The sequence below is a fragment of the Eublepharis macularius genome, chromosome 9 (assembly GCF_028583425.1).
Source record: "Eublepharis macularius isolate TG4126 chromosome 9, MPM_Emac_v1.0, whole genome shotgun sequence".
In the NCBI taxonomy this organism is placed as follows: domain Eukaryota; kingdom Metazoa; phylum Chordata; class Lepidosauria; order Squamata; family Eublepharidae; genus Eublepharis; species Eublepharis macularius.
This window is the reverse complement of record NC_072798.1, coordinates 20,536,283-20,554,152: the sequence shown is the minus strand read 5'-3', so window position 1 is coordinate 20,554,152 and position 17,870 is coordinate 20,536,283. Positions and strand designations below refer to the sequence as shown.

Sequence of the window (17,870 nt, the reverse complement as noted above, 5' to 3'; positions counted from 1 at the left end):
TTAGGGCATATTCCAGAGAAGTCAAAGCTGTTGTTCAGGAACCAGTGTCACTCAGGTATTAGTAATAAGAAAGACTAACAAGGGAGTTGTCATTATGAAATTTGGGCTCATGGGATCTGCTCACAGTGATCCACACAGATCATGGAATATTGATGTGAGTCTTTGAGATATGAATCTCAAATAGTCTGGTACTGTGTTAGCTGAATTTCATAAAGTAAACAAGGATAAATAGTTAAAACAGAGTTGGCAGGGTGCTTCTTGGAGCAAAGGAAAACATTGTTGTTGCTTTTTAAATTATTCTTCATGTTTTGGACTTATGAAATGCCTTGTAGTTTTTGAATGGTATCTCTTGAGATCCTGTAGGCCAGTTTTAAAAACCTGGAATTTGCATTGATTATCTTATTACTTCCAACGTGCTCATACTGAAAATAGAACATGAGCTTTGGAGAAAGTGAGAAAGACTATGGAAGGCTCAGAAAAGGGAGTAATTAGGATAAAAGAGACCGAGAAAGAAGACTGTGTTTGAGTAATGGAGATAAAATGGGAGAGCTTTTCTGTAGCAGTGAAATGCAGCACAAGTAACAAAAAGTTTTAGTAAAATAGGAATGCTGATTATTTAGAAAATGGGGAAATAGAGGGATACACTGAAAAGGGGATCCTGGAAAAAGGAAATAATACACATGCAGAATATAGAGAAATGAAGCAAACAAGCTCTGTAATGTTTTAGGCTAATTAATCTTATACTAAGAACTGGCGGTTGCCCAGTTGTCTTCCTAAACATGTTCTATTTGGACTGAAGGTGTCTGTAAAAGACTGCTGATAGTGCACATCCTTTTATGGAAGTAAGGGCTCCATTTAGGGCAAACTCTTATGAGGTCAAAGGAATCAGATGACTGAGAGGAAACAGCATCCAGAGGGTATAAAAGAAGGAGAACAGAGTGTACAGCAGAAGGGATTACATGCTGAGGCAGAGAGAGAAATAGAGTGAACTGTTGTTTTACAGAAGAGGGAATGTCAGTAACTGTGGCTGATCTACCCTTTCATGACAAAGTCGTATTTGCTAGAAATCAGTCTGTTAACACAATTCATGTACCAGCCCTTGCTCTCTTTTGGTAATCCTTACAAAGTCTGGGATGGGGAATGGGGGGCATGTGGTTGGGGAAATTGCAACTGGGGGAAAACCACACACAAAACTGAGAAGGGTAAGATGTATGTGGTTGGCAGAGATTCTTGGCAACAAGCTTTTGAAAGTTCAGGAGTTGTTGGACAGCAAAGTAAGGAAGCCATAAAGTAAAGTGGTGGCAGAATAGGCAATTGATTTGGCTGCAGATCTCTTGTTTTAATATGTTTATGTTGCTATGTTATATTTATCATATTGATGGACTTGGCTGAGGGGAGAGGGAAGAATTAATCTCTCTCAACTGTGTTGCATGGGGTACTTAGTGATACATCAGCATAGGTTCGATGGGCAGAGAGGTGATATCGCTGTAGCTTATAGCACGATGCTCCATACAGGACACATCTAGTCTTGAGTCTGTCTTCCTAATGTAGGGATTGAGAGGCAGGATAGGGATTCTGTTGGTAGATCACCCACTCTGATACCCAACGGTCTCCCTGCCTGAGCTGACAGAGGTGGTCTCGCTAGGCTGGTTGTCCTAGGGGACTTCAGCATTCATGCCAAAGCTGTCTTATCAAGAGCAATTCATGACAATGATGTGCATGTCTCAGGTAATAACTGGTCCAATACAGTGTGCAGGTCACGCGCTTGATCAGGTATTTTGTTCTGGACAGGATGAATTTAATGTGAGGATGGAGGAATTGATGATGGTTCCTTTGTCATGGACAGATTCCTATTTGCTCAGGTTACAGAGATACTAAGACTGCAGAGTGGCAATCTATTAAAATGATCCACCCCCCCCCCCGGTGCTTTATGGATCTGAATTCCTTTCTGACAGCTCTAGGGGATTTTCTTGTTGGTATGGTTGGTGTTCCTGTTTATGCCTTATTGACCTCTGGAATGAGGAAATGACCCAGGAGGTTGACACAATTACTCCCAGGTGCCATTTTTCAGGTGTTAGAGGCCAGATCGGCCCTTGGTTTACTGAGGGGCAGTGGGGGATGAAAAGACAAGGGAGATGACTCGAGTGACAGTGGAGGAAGACTTGGGATAAATAAGTGACAATAAGACATGGGCTGAAACTTATTTAAACATACTCTGTGGTGGTGAGGGTGGCAAAGAAACAATACTTCCCCACCACCACAGCATCTGTGTAGACCAGTGGAGCTATTCAAGGTTGTCAGAGGCCTGTTGGGATCTGGCCTACAAGAGGTGGACTGCTCGGTTGCCTGCTGTGATCATTTTACTCAACACTTTGCGGATAAAATCTCCTGCATTGGTACCTTCTTGGACTCTACATTAGCAGTGACAGGGTCAGATGGTGCCAAGGGGCCAATTTGTCCAGTTGCTTAAGATACTTTTCAGTATATTAAGTCTGAGGATGTGGACAGGATCCTTGGAAGTTTGAGGCCTACCACTTGCTTATACGACCCTTGCCTCCCTGGCTACTTAAATCTGTAAGGGGATGGCTGATTGTATCTAAGAGATAGTTAATGCTTCCAGGGGGGAGTCGCCCCAGGTTTGAAAAAGACTGTGGTGCTTTCATTAACTATCAGCCAGTCTCAAATGTTCCATACTTGAGCAAGATGATTGAATGGAGTAGTGGGTTGCTGGACAACTCTGAGCAGTCCTGGATGAAGTGAATTGTTTGGATCTTTTCCAGTCTGGTTTCAGGTTTGGTTATGGGATTGAATCAGCCTTGTTTGCCCTGGTAGATGGCCTGTGCCGGGAGATGGACAGAGAGGGTGCAACTCTATTGGTTCTCCTGGACTTCTCAGCAATTGTGGTACCCTTCTGGATCACCTTTCTGGGCTGGGACTGGGAAGCAGCATTTAGCACTGCTTCCAGTTCTACCTGGAGGGTAGGTTTCAGAAGATAGTGCTGGGGAACCGCTGCTCAGCCCCTTGGCCTTTAGCTTGTGGTTACTGCAAGGTTCTATTTGTTCCCTGTACTTTTCAACACCTACATGAAACTGCTGAGTGAGGTCATCTGAGATTTTTACAGGGTTGTCACAGATTTGCAGCTGATACTCAGCTCTGTGGCACACTTCTGGCCGATCTCAAGAAAGGCAATGTCTAAATGTCATCCTCTGCACCATACTTGCAAGGAAATAGAAGGGCAGAGGCGGAAGGTTTCTGAGAGAAGAAAGGGAGTTTGTGGAGTGCATTGGCCTACCTTATAGTTTATCTGGAGGGACATTCTTCATTGTGATGGAAGATGGGCACAGCAAACAGCAAAAATCTTTTCTTGTTAGCTCTCAAAGTTTCCAAATGATACTGCACACAAGCTCAAATTTCCATAGTGTATACGCAAAGAAATCTCAAAGAAGAATGAAGAAGTTACCCTTCCTAGGTATCAGTTTGGTGTTAAAGGCACAGGATCAGACAATTTATCTCCCCCATGAAAGGCTCAGGCTGGTGGGTGGATCAGCAGTGCAGCTCTGGTTAGAGCACTGCATAACAGCAATCACAGGCTGGAAAGGTATCTGAACCATATCATAAAAAACTCCAAATGTACAAATCCATACAGACTACTAATTAAAATTACCTTTAAGTTTAAGAACTTCCACAAGAAATTTGGCAACTGCTTCAGTGATTTCAGGAACCAAATCATTTAAAAGAAACTGACGCTTGAGGTTGTTACTCAGATGACATTTAGAATGTACTAAGTTAGAAAGCAGACATTCCCGGGGAGACTCATAAAAAGGGCAATCTAAAATTAAATGGTCAATTGTGTCTAAGGAATTGAGACCACATGAACATAAGCGCTCTTGCCTCGGGGTCTGGAGATACCTGCCAGAAAGCATCCTGGAAGGGAATGCATCAACCCTAGCCAAAGAAATGGCTCTGCGCTGAGCGGGAATATCAAGAGCATGAAGATAATAAGCCATCCTACCTGGAAGACTAACAAGACCAAGCATGGCAGGTGAACAAATACTAGGTTGAGCTGGACCTGGAATTTTTGCTGTTCGATGTCCGTGAATTGTTGCTTGATCAATTTAAAGATATAAGATTCATTAGCTAAAACTAAATCATCAAGGGCAATCCCAATTTGATTAAGTTTAAGTTTAATTGAAGCATCCCAGATCGTACTCTGCAATTCATTTTTCAAAGAGTTTAAAAGGGATCCTGGTTCAGCTCTAAAATGAAGTTTAAGCCAGCAACGTATCGTCAAAATCCAGGCCTTGGTGCTGATCAGATTTTGGCCAGTTTCTAGACACATGGTAAAATAGGACACACATTTGGGTAGGCCCATGACTTGTCTAAGAAATATTGCTTGTATGTTTTCCACATCTTGATTGAGGGCATTAAGCCATATAGGGATACCAAATACAACTTGAGGCAATAATTTGGAATTAAATATTCTAATTGCTACGGGAACATATTGATTCCCTCTAATAAAGAAGAAACTCTTTAATTGATTTAGAGAAGCCCTGGCTAGTTTCATAGTTCTATTCCGGTGTACCGAACAATTAAGATTATAATTGAAGGTAATACCCAGGTATTTAAGCCAGCTGGGTGACCTTGGGCGAGTCACAGTTCTCTTGAGCTCTCTTAGCCCCACCCACCTCACAGGGTGATTGTTGTGGGGTAATAATAACACTTTGTAAGCCGCTCTGAGTGGGCATTAAGTTGTCCTGAAGGGCGGTATATAAATCGAATGTTATTATTATTATTATTATTATAACACTGCATTATTGTGTAGTAGCGCCAGAAGGGATGGGGGGGGGGAAGGAGCCCACTGCTAGGTAGAACAGGAGAACATATGCTCAGTACACAGTTGTAGAATTGTTTCATGTTTGTCAACAGGAAAAAGCCTTTTATAGGTGTGCCCTCAGAGTTGTTTGAAAGACCTCCTCCCCCAGTTTACCATGCAGTGACTGAAAGGAAATAGTACTAGTTTCCTCTAGAAAAAGCTGTGCCATGTGACTTAATAGACTCACTCCAGACTGGCAAGTAATCTGGCAGAGGAAATGTGATGTGAAAAATGTGGGCCGGAGCTTCGCTAAAAAGGGGCTCTTTGCAGCTCAGCAGTCATATCCAGGGAATCTGTGTGTTCTTGCAACATTGTGACAGATTTATTTCCAAACTAGCACTTCAGGTTTTTAACTATGTCATTATGATTTATAATAAAAAATGATAAGGCTGTGCACAGTGCAGCAATGTGGGAAGAACAAGATTAGGTATTACACTTAATTGTTTAATTTAGAAAATTATTTTCACAGTGTTAAAAAGCCCGGTGGGATGGTGTGCTGGGGTCTCATTCACAACTATGCCTCCAGAACTGCAGCTGCATAAAATGAGAAAAGGTACTTCTTGCATCAAAAGGAAACCATAAATCTATGCAAGCACTTACTACGAGTACAAAAGTTCGGTCTGAAGCATGCCTTCATGTCCAGGAGTTTCAATAGGGTTTAGTCAAAGATAGAGCTGAAATAAATATGTCCCCCTCCCTTCACTTCTCCTCTGTGAATGCTAATGTATAATATTGACTGAAAGTCAGCCATATTACTTACTTACTTACTTATTTACTTACTTACTTACTTTACTTACTTACTTACTTACTTACTTTATACCTTACCTTTGTACCCAGTGGGGCCCAAGGTAGCTTACATAATTCTTGTCTCCCTTTTATCCCCACAACAATCCTGTGAGGTAGGTTAGGCTGAGGGTGGGTAACTACCCAAGCTTCCGTGGCAGACAGAGCTTCCGTGGCAGACAGAGAATCAAACTTATGTCTCCCAGATCCTGGTCTGAGACTTTATAGTCTGTATTAAACATCTAATAGTATTTTTTGTGATGGTTGCCCCAGTAGCCTCAGAGCAGGCACAGCCTCTTTAACAGTGGGCTGCAGCCTTACAGCTCCTCCCTGGCCTAACTGGGCTTCCTGGCTTCTAGGGTTTCCCATGCTCCTGTCACCTGGGCTCCTCCTGAACTCAGTGCCGGGTGCCTTATCCAGTGGGTAGGCAGCAGTGTCATTCAGGACAAGGAGTCTTAGGTTGCCTGCCTGGGCTCTGCACTGAGCAGCCCTGCTCCCCTCTTACTGGCTCTCTGAGACCGGACCTCCATCCTTGCTGTCTCCTCTCCGAACCATGCTGCTTGCAGTGGTTTTGGCTCTGCACCCCAGCCTCCTTGCTCCTCCCCCGCCCTCTCTGCCTCACCACTCCGCTCTCCAACGCCCACCCCCTCCTGGGCTGCGCCTCCTCCTTTTGAAGCTCCCACCCCGCTGCCTCCACCCCACCCCTCCAGCGTGACATCATCATCATCATCATCATCATCATCATTAATAATGATAATGATAATAATAATAATGTCATTTATATTCCGCCTTTCTCACTGAGACTCAAGGCAGATTCCATAGTGTGAGATTAGGAAATGAATAGTGTCAAGAACATTTCCATAAACAATGTCATAGGGTAAATGAATACAAGTTTACAAAGACATAGTATTAGCAAGGATCCAAAATGGGGTTGAAAAATTGCTGACACAGAACATAATCGATTCTAGGACTTACATTATACAACAGCCCCCCCCCCCATGAAATCCAGTGTAGTATAGTGGTCAGAGTAGAATTTGGGAGACCCAGGTTTGAATCACCACTTTACTGTGGAATCTTACTGGGTGACTTTAATCCAGTCACACACTCACAGCCAAATCTACCTTTCAGGGTATTTGGAGGCAGGGAGAATGAACTAAGCTGTTTTGGGTTCCCATTGTGGAGAAAGGCGGGGAATGAATGACGTGAATTAAGAAATAAAGGTGAAGATGGGGGCCAGTTAAAAGGGAATTTGTTTGGTGGGTTTGAAGGAGAGAAAGACAGGGAGAAAGGGTTTGAAGGAGAGAAAGGGTTTGAAGGAAAGACAGGGAGAAAGGTGGGCATATGGAGGCTGCCAGGAGGAGGAAAAGAAGAAATAGTGTGGGAAAGGGGATACAGAGGAAAGTGAAGTATCCCCTGTAAGTCCTTGCAGGTTCCCCTCCATACAACTGAGCCCAGCTATAGGGGAGAGGCCTCTGGGGGCGGGGGGGGGATGAAGACAGTGGGGTAGACAAAGGTGGATGGGAAGAAGAGAAGGAAGCAGGAGAGAGGCTAATGTGACAGAGAATGGAATGAAGACATGGTGGCCAAGGGGAAAATTAGATGCCCCCTGCAAGTCCTTGTGGGCATCTTACTTATGTGAGCATATGGCCTTTTAAAATATTTGTAAGATCATGTGATGGTATTTATTATATTATTATATAACTATTTTTAAAATTCTAAAGTCTATCAACTAAGTAGATCAAGATGGGTAGCCGTGTTAGTCTATCTGTAGCAGTAGAAAAGAGCAAGAGTCCAGTTAACACTTAAAAGACTAACAAAATACCCTCCCACAAATGTTGTTAGTCTTTTAAGTGCTACTGGACTCTTGCTCTTTTCTACTGCTATCAACCAAGTGTATATTTTCAGTGTATTGACAGGCTTTCAGAAGCAAAGACAGCAACTTTTTCTATGTTATAGTGTATGTAGTTTCCATCAGGAATAGTTTACACAGGCATTAGCCACTCAGTAGTTGACCAGATTCGTTCTGATTGTGTAATTTTTACTCCTTTAGAATTATTATTATTATTATTATCTTCATGTATAGCCTGTCTTTCTCATTGAGACTCAAGACTGTACGGGATTGCTTTATTCTTGGATAAGCAAAGAAAAATATAATGTTTGTTGAAGAACATTTGTGCCTTTGGGACAGACCAGAGTTGGGATCTCATCTCCTTTACTTGCTAAGGATTAAATTAAATACTATGGTGTGTGAATGATTCCCTAAGGCACCACCTCATAAATACAGGAAGTAGTCAAATTGCAGTGGTTGTTTTGTTCTCTTGATTAACCCATTAAGAGGGTAAAAGCTGACAAACCCTCTGCAAAAAGATGCTGCCATGATCCCCAGTCAGGTTTGCCCTTCACAGTTCTTCTTTCTTCTATTAGGCAACGCTAACCATGATTGCAGTTATAGCTAAATGAGGCTGTAAATTAAACAGAACATTCATTATCTCTGCTTGGTGTCAGTTGCTGTTGTAGTATTCCACAAGAGTCATATATTTTATATTCTTGGATACACCGATGAATCATACGCTGAGACTGAAAACTCAGAGATGAGCCCCATAGACAGGGGCTGTTCCAAAGGGCATCTCATTCTGGAAATGCAAATATAGTGTAGCAATATTAAGCAGCTCAGCTAATACAAATTGTCAGCTAAGTTTGATTGGGCTTCTTGGCCTGTCATGTGGACTTTTCAACCTTCTAACTACTTGTTAAATTACTGGATGCAAGCAGTTGAGTTCTTCTCACATAGATGTTCAGATAAAATTAGATGTTAAACTATCAGACCAGCAGTTGCCTAGCAAAGCTCATTGTTTTTGAAAACTGTAAGATGCTCATATAGGTCGAATCCACATTCACCCATTACCCGCATGTTTATTGGATATCTTCCGTTTGCCTCCAATCCACGATTTTTTCCTCTTCGTTCACATTCCTGCTTCCAATCCGTCTTTCTCGTGCGTCCTTCCGGTCACACGGCCGCTCGAAAACCGCTTTTTTGGGCGGGACCTTTTTCCCCGCCCATTTTTTTAAAAAATTTTGAGCGCACTTTTCCGTTATTTCGATCTTGCCTTATAAAGAAACATCATTGAAGATAATGATGCCTCTCTTTCCCCCACTGACAGCACTGATGGCTCTCTCCCATTTCTTTTCTGGAAATTTGGAAGCATGTGGGAAGCTTTCGTGGGCATTTCCTATGCAGGACAGTTCAGTGCCTGAATTTTACTGAAGTTTCACTTCCTTGGAGTGTCATTATTTTGATATTTCATAATTTCGATATTACAGTAATATAAAATTAAAAAAAATAAAAAACAGTTAAAAAGGAAGTTTCGCGAGTCTGTTCTGAGGATGGATTCACCCCAAAATGATTTTTCAAACTACCAGATTTGATTCAGAAACAGCATAATCAATAAATCCAATGCTATGAAGTCAAAAACAGTCTTTTGCAGACTACGGAGCACTTGCGAGTTGAATCAGCCAATAGGAACTCTCGGAACGGCCGGAGAGACAGGAAGGGGGGTGGTTTTTAAAAAAACCGCGTAAATTGCGCATTGGCCCGTTCACGGCCACCGTGAAACTCCCGTTGAAAACCTGTGACCACATATTTGGGAGAAATGCGAATGAAATGTGTCTGTTTAATGAGGTAATGTGACCGGCACTCGGGATTGCGTGGGGAATGCGGGGAACATGCGACTTAGAATGAGTAATGTGGATTTGACCATAGTCTCGCTCCTCCTTAAGATCCTCTCTTTGAACAGAAAGCTTGTCTAAGGGATAGTGCATAGATTACATTTTTTCAGGTTTTTGCAAATGTGGGAATCAATTCCATTTTTCCACACATGAGGAAAATGAGATTTAGGAAGAGTAGCATATAACTCTCACCTATGATGAATCAGTAAAACTAAAAATTCCAGAGATTACTTCTAGGGATCACAGAAATGTTCAAATATGAAATTTCTTTTGTAACATTCCCACAATTTATGACATCCTATAAATGTTAAATGCACAGAACTAAACTGGATACACTATATCAAGATTTTATTGGGCAGGTGGTTACATCCATGGTATTATAGATATGACAGCCTATATCGCTATAGTGAGAACTGTACCCCTTCTTACTTATATCTGCATAAAGCTGTCCTGCAAACGTGCTGCTTTAATGGTTTGTGCACTGAGTACCAAACTAAATTAACTTTCAGGGTTTACATGCTATAGAGTTTGTATAGCGTCTACACTGTTGTGCAAACTATGCAGAAATTTGTGAACATGAAAAGTGAAGTGAACCTGCATCCTGCTCTGGATTTCTCATAACTGAAATTTGAAGCATGATATCTTATGCCATGATAAAAGCATTCGAGTTGAATTCTCATGTTAAGGAGATGTGTGAATGGGAAGCCTGCATTGTCCACTAGCTAGAGAACTGCATTTCAGTATATCAGGTCTAGACTCAGAAGTCCCACATCTTTCTAAACTAAGACCCAAGTGACAAGTGACGAATTACACTTGCATGGCAAGTGAACAGACTCACATGTATTCCTCCCTGTTCACTTGATCAAGTGGAGTGCAAGTGAACAGGGAGGAATACACTTGAGTCTGTTCACTTGCCATGCAAGTGTAATTCGTCACTTGCAGCTTGGCTCTGAGAGGACTCATGGGTCAAGCCTGCATGGAAACAATGGGCTCTGATCTAGAACTGCATTACCAGATGGTGGGGGCTGATATGGTTGCTGAATTGCTCAGAGAAGCTGATGTTGTGATAAGACATCCATGTATTTATTGTTGCTTCATGTATTCCTGGACTGAGTCTTGGCAGTTGAAACTGTTGCTTTAATTAAGTCCTATATGAGCATGCCAACAATGAAAACAGGTCCCTCTGATAAACTCTCCTCAGCCTTTGCAGGCCTTTTCTGTCTGCATGCATGTGAGCCAAGTAAGGGAATAACTAATCAAATAATTAGCATTGAGGTGGAGTGTCAGGGTCATAGCCTTGTTAGAATCAATGCTCTCCACCCACAGGGTCTCCATGCAGAAGGCGAAGTAGCTAGTACGTAAACATAGTGATTGCTTTCTTCTACAGATCAGTCCTTAATATGATTCCTGAGGGGATCTGCGCTTAGACCTTCAAATAGGCTCCATCGGATGATTTCCCTTGCTTTAACAAGGCTTGCCTGATACCCTACAAAGAGATCAGTTTCACAGAATGTCAAAACTGTGGTCTCCATAGACCACAGTGGCTCCATTAGTGCTGAAACACACTTGGCCTTCTTGCTAGCTGATCTCAGCAGGCAAAGAAAGTGAGAGCTGATAGGCAGGTGCACTGTGAATAGCTAGAGCAGCCTGCTTTCCTTGCACAAATGAGATTCCACACCAGCCAGCTACTGCATATTTATGATCAGTGATTTCATTAACTAATTTGATGATGAGGTGAGTCACTCTCTTTTTCTTCCACTGGGGAAAAAGAATTAAATACTATACTCTAATTGCTGTTCTTCATGAGAAACTACTGAGCCTCCTGTCCTCCTCCTTTAAAAGTGTTCAGGGTACCGTATGCCCTAAAGAAATTCCCACCAGAATGTTGTGAATAATCCCTTGGGGGCTTCAACAGATTGATAACATAGCCATATCTCTGACGTGAAAGCAAAATTACTCCCTTTGTGGAGGAAAATTTGGTGTTGCACTCTAAACTTTTCAGTTGCAAAAATAAACAGTGCCATCATTTCTGCTCCCTCTTTCCAACATTCTCCTGGGATGAAAACAAAGGCCACAAGGCAATAAGGAATTTTCTGGTGGGAAAGTACATCCTCTTTATCAGACTGAAAACTCCTTCCTCAAAGAGCTTTTCCCTCCATGAGCCCTGTGTGCAACAATTAATGTGGTTTAATGAGCTCGTTGTTGTGGGCCAAGCAAGCAATTTCCACGCTGGAGTCTGGTTCCTTTTCTGTGTTGATGACCATTGACGGCTTTTTGCCTTCTCTAAACCAAGACAAAAACATACAAGAAAGGCTGGCTTTTTAAGGAAGGATTTTCATACAGGTGAAACAAATCAGATTTATGAACCGCAGGGCTACATTATATATTTGACTGGTATTGGTTACTGAATTACTATCATTTCAAGCCTGTTTTTTTTTGAAGAGATATCAATGGCAAAGTTTGGGGGCATTAAAATCCTGAAGTTATATTTAGTCTTACTTGAAATGTCAGATGGATAGTTGAGTAAAGTGGCAAAACTGTTAAAGATTCCTATTTAAAATTAGGACAAGAATAGGAAAAATGTGAATTCTTGTCCTTTGATCATAGTGTGTGTTAAAGGGAACCCAAGGTATAATCTGAAGCAGCTGTAGGAATGATGCGTGCCTACATGGGAGACCTCCTGCCGCCTTGGGTTCCATGATGGAAGAAAGGCAGATATAGAGCACGGAATGCAAAGCCAGTAAATTGTGAAACAGTTCAACGAACATGTAACAATTTGGTAACGGCAGCGCTAGCATATTTTAGCTTCATGAAAGTTCAGGAAGCAACTTGAACTATCTTGGTATAAAAATGAGATCCTACTATGGCAGAAAATGCAACTTTTGCTATGTTAATTATGTTTTGCCCTCAGTTTTAAACACCTCAACTGAGTATCTACATTTCTGGTAGTAATAGTGCCATGCCCATCTCCTTGGGCACAATCCTATTCTAATAGCAATCCATGGTGAAATTTCCATTGATTATAATGGAGCACAGTTTTTATACACGCAGACTAAAAATGCTACATTTACTTTAGTGCTCCATTGAGTATAAAATTTGGTCCACTGGTTAGCCAGCTATTAATGGGCTTTACTGGGAATACTAGTTGGTAATGAAAAGGAAATATGGCAAATGCATATTGGCACAAAATCTAGGCCCATGGTCTAAAAATAGCACGATACTCAGGAATGCTGCTGGCTTCCTCACCCAATTTCCAACATTTCCCATTTACAAAATGTAATTTCTGATGTCACCCATTACAAAACATCAGAAACCGTGCAAGGAAGCTGGCAGTGTTCACACTATTTTTAGACCGTGGGGAAATGGCCCTACTCTGTTCCAGAGTTGACAAAATCTGGATGGAAGCATCTCCTGTGATTAATTTTTTTAAAAATCCTTTCCCTACTCACTTTCAAGGATTCAGATTAATAAATAGACATGATATGGTGAAAGGAGTTTCTTGCAACCAGCTAGCATGGCCACCTTGTCTTTCAAATTCCACATCAGACCTATGTTTTAAAAACCCTTCTTCCTGTTCTATTTGCACTTCCTTTGGCTGTGTACAATTATTTGTCTTCCCTCTAACTACCCTTTGTGATATGAACTTGATCAAGCATCATTAGTTTTATAAATGTGCACATATAACCAAAGAGGGTAAAGAGCCTTACTACATCGTTCAGGGAGGGGGAATCCCATTCCTTCCTTTTCCCTAAAAGCAGATGTTTCCCCTGATCAGTAAATTAGTAAAATTTACAAGATTGAATTACAAGCTGTTTCTGCTCTGTAAAATTTCTCTCCTAATAAAAACTTTTGATTTTTTCCCTTTTTTACAAATTACAAGAGTGCACATACAGCTATCTTTTCATGTAAATTTTAAAAAACCTTCAAAACTTTTCTGAGCTTTTGGGAGGCAAAATAACATGTTTGATATTAAAATAATATTCAGCAATTGCTTATTATACAGTGCAATCCTAAGTAGAGTTATACTTTTCTATGTCTATTGAAGTCAACAGATCTAGGAAGAGAAAAGAGCAAGAGTCCAGTAGCACCTATATGATGAACAAAATTTGTGATAGGGTATGAGTTTTCGTGAGCCTCAGCTCAAGCAAGCTGTGGCTCACGAAAGCTCATACCCCTACCACAAATTTTGTTCATCGTATAGGTGCTACTGGACTTTTGCTCTTTTCTACTGCTACTGACAAACTAACATGGCTACCCATCTAGATATAGAAGGGTGTAACTGTGCTTATGATTGCACTAATAGTTGCACCAAAACAGACACATGCTTGTCATGTTTTTGGTAGCTAGTTTTGTGATACAGCTTGAAGCACTATGAAACCTTATAAAACTTATTTGACAAGCGTTCATGGAAGGATGCAAAATACTGACCTTCAAGGTTATAGAAAGTTATACTTTGTACACAGCCTTAGAAACTTTGGGTAGTTGTCATAAAGATTGTTTAGACAGACCTACTTCACTAATCTACTTCCCTAACTTCATTGAACCATAAAGGTACTATGAATAAGATGTCCAATTTCTAGTTATGAGCATATTCTTGCCAGTCCGTATGCAACCCATGTATGTGTCATATTATTGCTCAAGAAATCTTTTTTCTTTATTTTTAATCTGCATTTTTCTCCTTCCCTGTGATGTGAGTCTCTAATTACAGATTTTTTCTAGGTCCACCTGGTTCCTAGAGATGCTGGAGATCATCGTGATACTCATTTTTATGTTTTACTGTGAATTTCGTAGGGTTGGCGTTGGCTGATGTCCCCCAGTTTTGATTTCCTGCACTCTTCCTTCCTTTCCCAATGCACCAAGCTATTTATCATTGGGTAACAAATGAAAGTCTGCCCTCCATGTTTTAAGTGTCCACTTTTACAGTAAGCCTGTGTTCCATGTTGTGCATGGAAATGTTCCTTGTGTATTTCAGAAATTCATCTAATTTCTTTCTAACTCCACACTCTCTTCCTTTTTCTTCCCCAAAAAACACACTAACAACTCCTCCAAATATTATGAAATATAAATTAAACAACATTTTCCAGTTCTGATATTTGTAACTGGACTGCACTGTAAATTCTGAAGGAACTCTCAGTCAGTGTCTGACTGAGTGGTGGATTATAGTCATTTTTCTCTCTGATTCCTAAACCTTGCCTTTCTATTGCCAGCGATGGAATCTGTTGCTCTTCCCCTCCCGTTTCTTTCTTCCTGTAAAGTTTCTTGGGAACTCAGGCTCATATTTTACCCATGACCTGATCTTCCCAGTGCTAAGTATAGCAACCACTGTGCCACTTGGGTTCATTCTCTCTGAAAACAGTCCACAGCTGGAGAAACATGGAGGTCAGATGGGCCCAAATTGATGTAAACACCCAGAGATCTGGGTGTGTGCTATTTCTTAAGATTACCAAAAAAAAATAGGATAATTTTAGAGCAGGATGTGGAAAAAAGGAACTTTTGCAAGCCATGCCTTATTGTCTTGAAAATAACTTGCAATCAATCTCCAATTATTAATCAAATAGAAGGCAAACCAAATCTTATTTTTAGTTTTCATCAACAAGAGCAGAGAAGAGTTCAGTAGATTAATGAATAGCTGAAACTGACATTTGTTACATAACATAAAGTAGCTGGTTGAAAGATGGCAACTCTGGTTATCCATTTAATTGGGAAATGTTACAAATGGGTTGGGGTAAAGCCTTTTTGAAAGCCTGCCAACTGTTGGCAAGGATGGCTGCCTTGACATAATCATGTAGGCTTTATTTGCTCAGTGTTGGCTACCTCTTGTACAAGCTTATTTATCAATCATATTATAATATTATTCTGTTTTAACTAATTCTGGGCCTCAGCTCTCAAACGGCCCAGCTTTCAGTCCCTGAATGGAACTTTTTAGAGCTGTGTACAGAAAACCTAGGGAGCCTGTCTGTTTTCTGTGAATGATGCCCAACCCGCAAGCCCCTGAGTTGCCGACTTGTCAACCTACATTTCCATGCCAGCAGCAATCATAGGAAAATATCCTCTTTGTGCTGAGTGTAAACAGAGCTCCATGGGGATTTGCCTATTAGGTTGCAGATTAGTGCAATCTGATTTAGGCAGAATAAAGATGACATGAAAATATTTTTCTTTTAAAAAAATCATAAACTGTCCACGGTTACTCTTAAAACTTCAGTAGATATAATATGTGATTCCTTCTAATGCAGACTTCCAGTAGCTGAGATGATACCAGAAAGGAACCAACTCCCATGCCACAGTGGCTAAATGTGAATCAACCTTGAGTCTCATCAGAATACTGCCCCGGTCTAAAAAAACCCCATGGCTTGTGTCTCTGTTCCTTGTGGCGTGAAACTAAAGCGTCACTTTTAGTTCTACCACAAGTAACTATAAATACAAGCCTAGTGGCTGTGCAGACAAAGTAAATCTATAGTCCTTCCTGAGAGAAGAAAAATATCAGAGCAGGGATTGACGCAATATTAACTAGAGGGAATCGCGTTTTTTGTACCAGTCAGGACCATTCCATCCTGCAGTTGGCACTCGCACAGATAGTTCTTACACTTACATAAACACCCAATTCCTTTGATTTCAATGGGATTGCTTGTTTGAGTTATGCCAGCTTGCGTGGCAAAACCCAGCCCTTAGCTATTAATACTCTAAAGCCATTTGGTGGTACCAGGGCAGTAATTCTAATGCCAATTTGAACTGTTTTTGTCTGTCTAACATTCCTTTTTAATCCCCATCCTGCCTGCCCCTTCCTTATGTAGGGTTACTTTAGTGATCCTTGGAATGTTTTTGACTTCCTCATCGTAATTGGCAGCATTATAGACGTCATTCTCAGTGAAACTAATGTGAGTATTACTCTACCCTCCCTAGGATGCCACCAAATCTTCCTTCTATTCTTCCTCCTCTTGTTTCCTTCTTTTTTCGTTCTGGTTTATGATTTCTTCCCTCTAGTCATGCTTTTATTGAACTTGCCGTCGTCCTTCTCCCAGGGGAAAAAAAGAGGGGGGTTAGAATACCTCCTTCTTTTTCACTTGTCACAGCTGTGACTGGTGAAAGTGCAGAGTTAGGGTTACATGTGCTTTTTTCCCTCAAAAAACAAAAAAGGCATGTTTGAGTGTAACTTTCTTAACTAACCAGGCTTTTGTTGATGCCCTCCATCATGTTACAGAGGTTTGAGCAGCCAGTACTGTAGAGTGGTAAGAATCTCTTTAATATGCCCACGTAACCTCTTTCTTTTCTTATTTTTTTCTCTTCTCTCCCTCTTTCACGCTTTTTTCTTTTGATTTTATTTTCTTTAATTTTATATTTCTTTTTTTCTTCTCTTTCTCTCCTCCCCTTTGTTTCTTTCTTTCTCTTTTTCCTCGGCTTCTCTGCCACATGCAGCACTATTTCTGTGATGCATGGAATACATTTGACGCCTTGATTGTTGTGGGTAGCATTGTTGATATAGCAATCACCGAGGTGAACGTAAGTAGCTGGCGTCTGTCCATGAATGTGCCTGCTCTTAACATTCATTTGTCTCTTCCGGTTATTTTAATCTCTTCTTTTTTATTCTCTTCCCTTCTTCCCCTACCTTTTTATTTAAAGTTTTTTTAAGGATTGCTTTCTTCAGTTGTTCTGAATATTTTGTTTTTGCCTGTTTCTTTAACTTTTGGAACAACTTTGAGGATTTTCTGATTGTTGCATCATTTTCTTTCCCCCATAACCAGCCCGGCATGAGTAAAAACTGTATAGTAGGAAACTTAATAAGAACTATGTGGAGTAAGCACGCACATAGCAGGTCTGTGTCCTAGGAAGTTACAAAAATAGCCCAAGTTGACAACTGCGATTTCTCAAAAAGTTTTATCAAACTTCCCATGGCACTGGGACACTTGCTACTTCACAGAGATCTATAGGCAACTCTTTCGAGGAGGAAAAGTGGGAACCATGCGTGGAATGTTCTCTGCCAGGCCTTTATATTCCCAAGTTCCCCCCCAAATATAAGCACACAATCTCAAAAAATCTGCTCATGTTCCATGTTTTTTATGTATTGTGGATGGATGTAATTTATCTCTCCATTAATATTCTTCTCACTACATGTGGTAAAAAACCTGCACTGTAAAAAATATCCAATATATATATGGACCGTAATATCCAATTCATTTCCTGCACTAACACCATCCAACCACTGATTGCTATAGTCAGCTTTCACCATACCAAGGAATTGGAAGGGGAGGAGAGGAACTGATGAGACATTTGCCCTTCTCTTTGTAAGAGGGAAGTTATATACCAGTGAACGTATACAGTATCACTGGTTTTACATGTCTGTATATGGAGAAACTGTCTTTACACTGAAAATCTCAAGGATGCTAAAAGATTCTATACAGTGATAGACAAATTTTAAAAAGGAAATTATGTTTGCAAAACATTCACTTTTTAAAGTCATTCTTCTCAATTCTACTCCTTTCCCAATAAACTG

At 40.8% G+C, this 17,870-nt stretch overlaps 1 protein-coding gene across 1 annotated transcript in view; it reads left to right on the top strand.

The window, feature by feature from the left end:
- The window catches only part of CACNA1C (calcium voltage-gated channel subunit alpha1 C), a 681,102-nt gene that overhangs the window by 543,367 nt on the left and 119,865 nt on the right, over positions 1–17,870 (top strand). The window contains exons 31-32 of the mRNA XM_054988003.1: positions 16,174–16,257; positions 16,796–16,879. Coding sequence (XP_054843978.1) covers positions 16,174–16,257; positions 16,796–16,879 — 168 coding nt within the window. The remainder of the gene's footprint in view (positions 1–16,173; positions 16,258–16,795; positions 16,880–17,870) is intronic.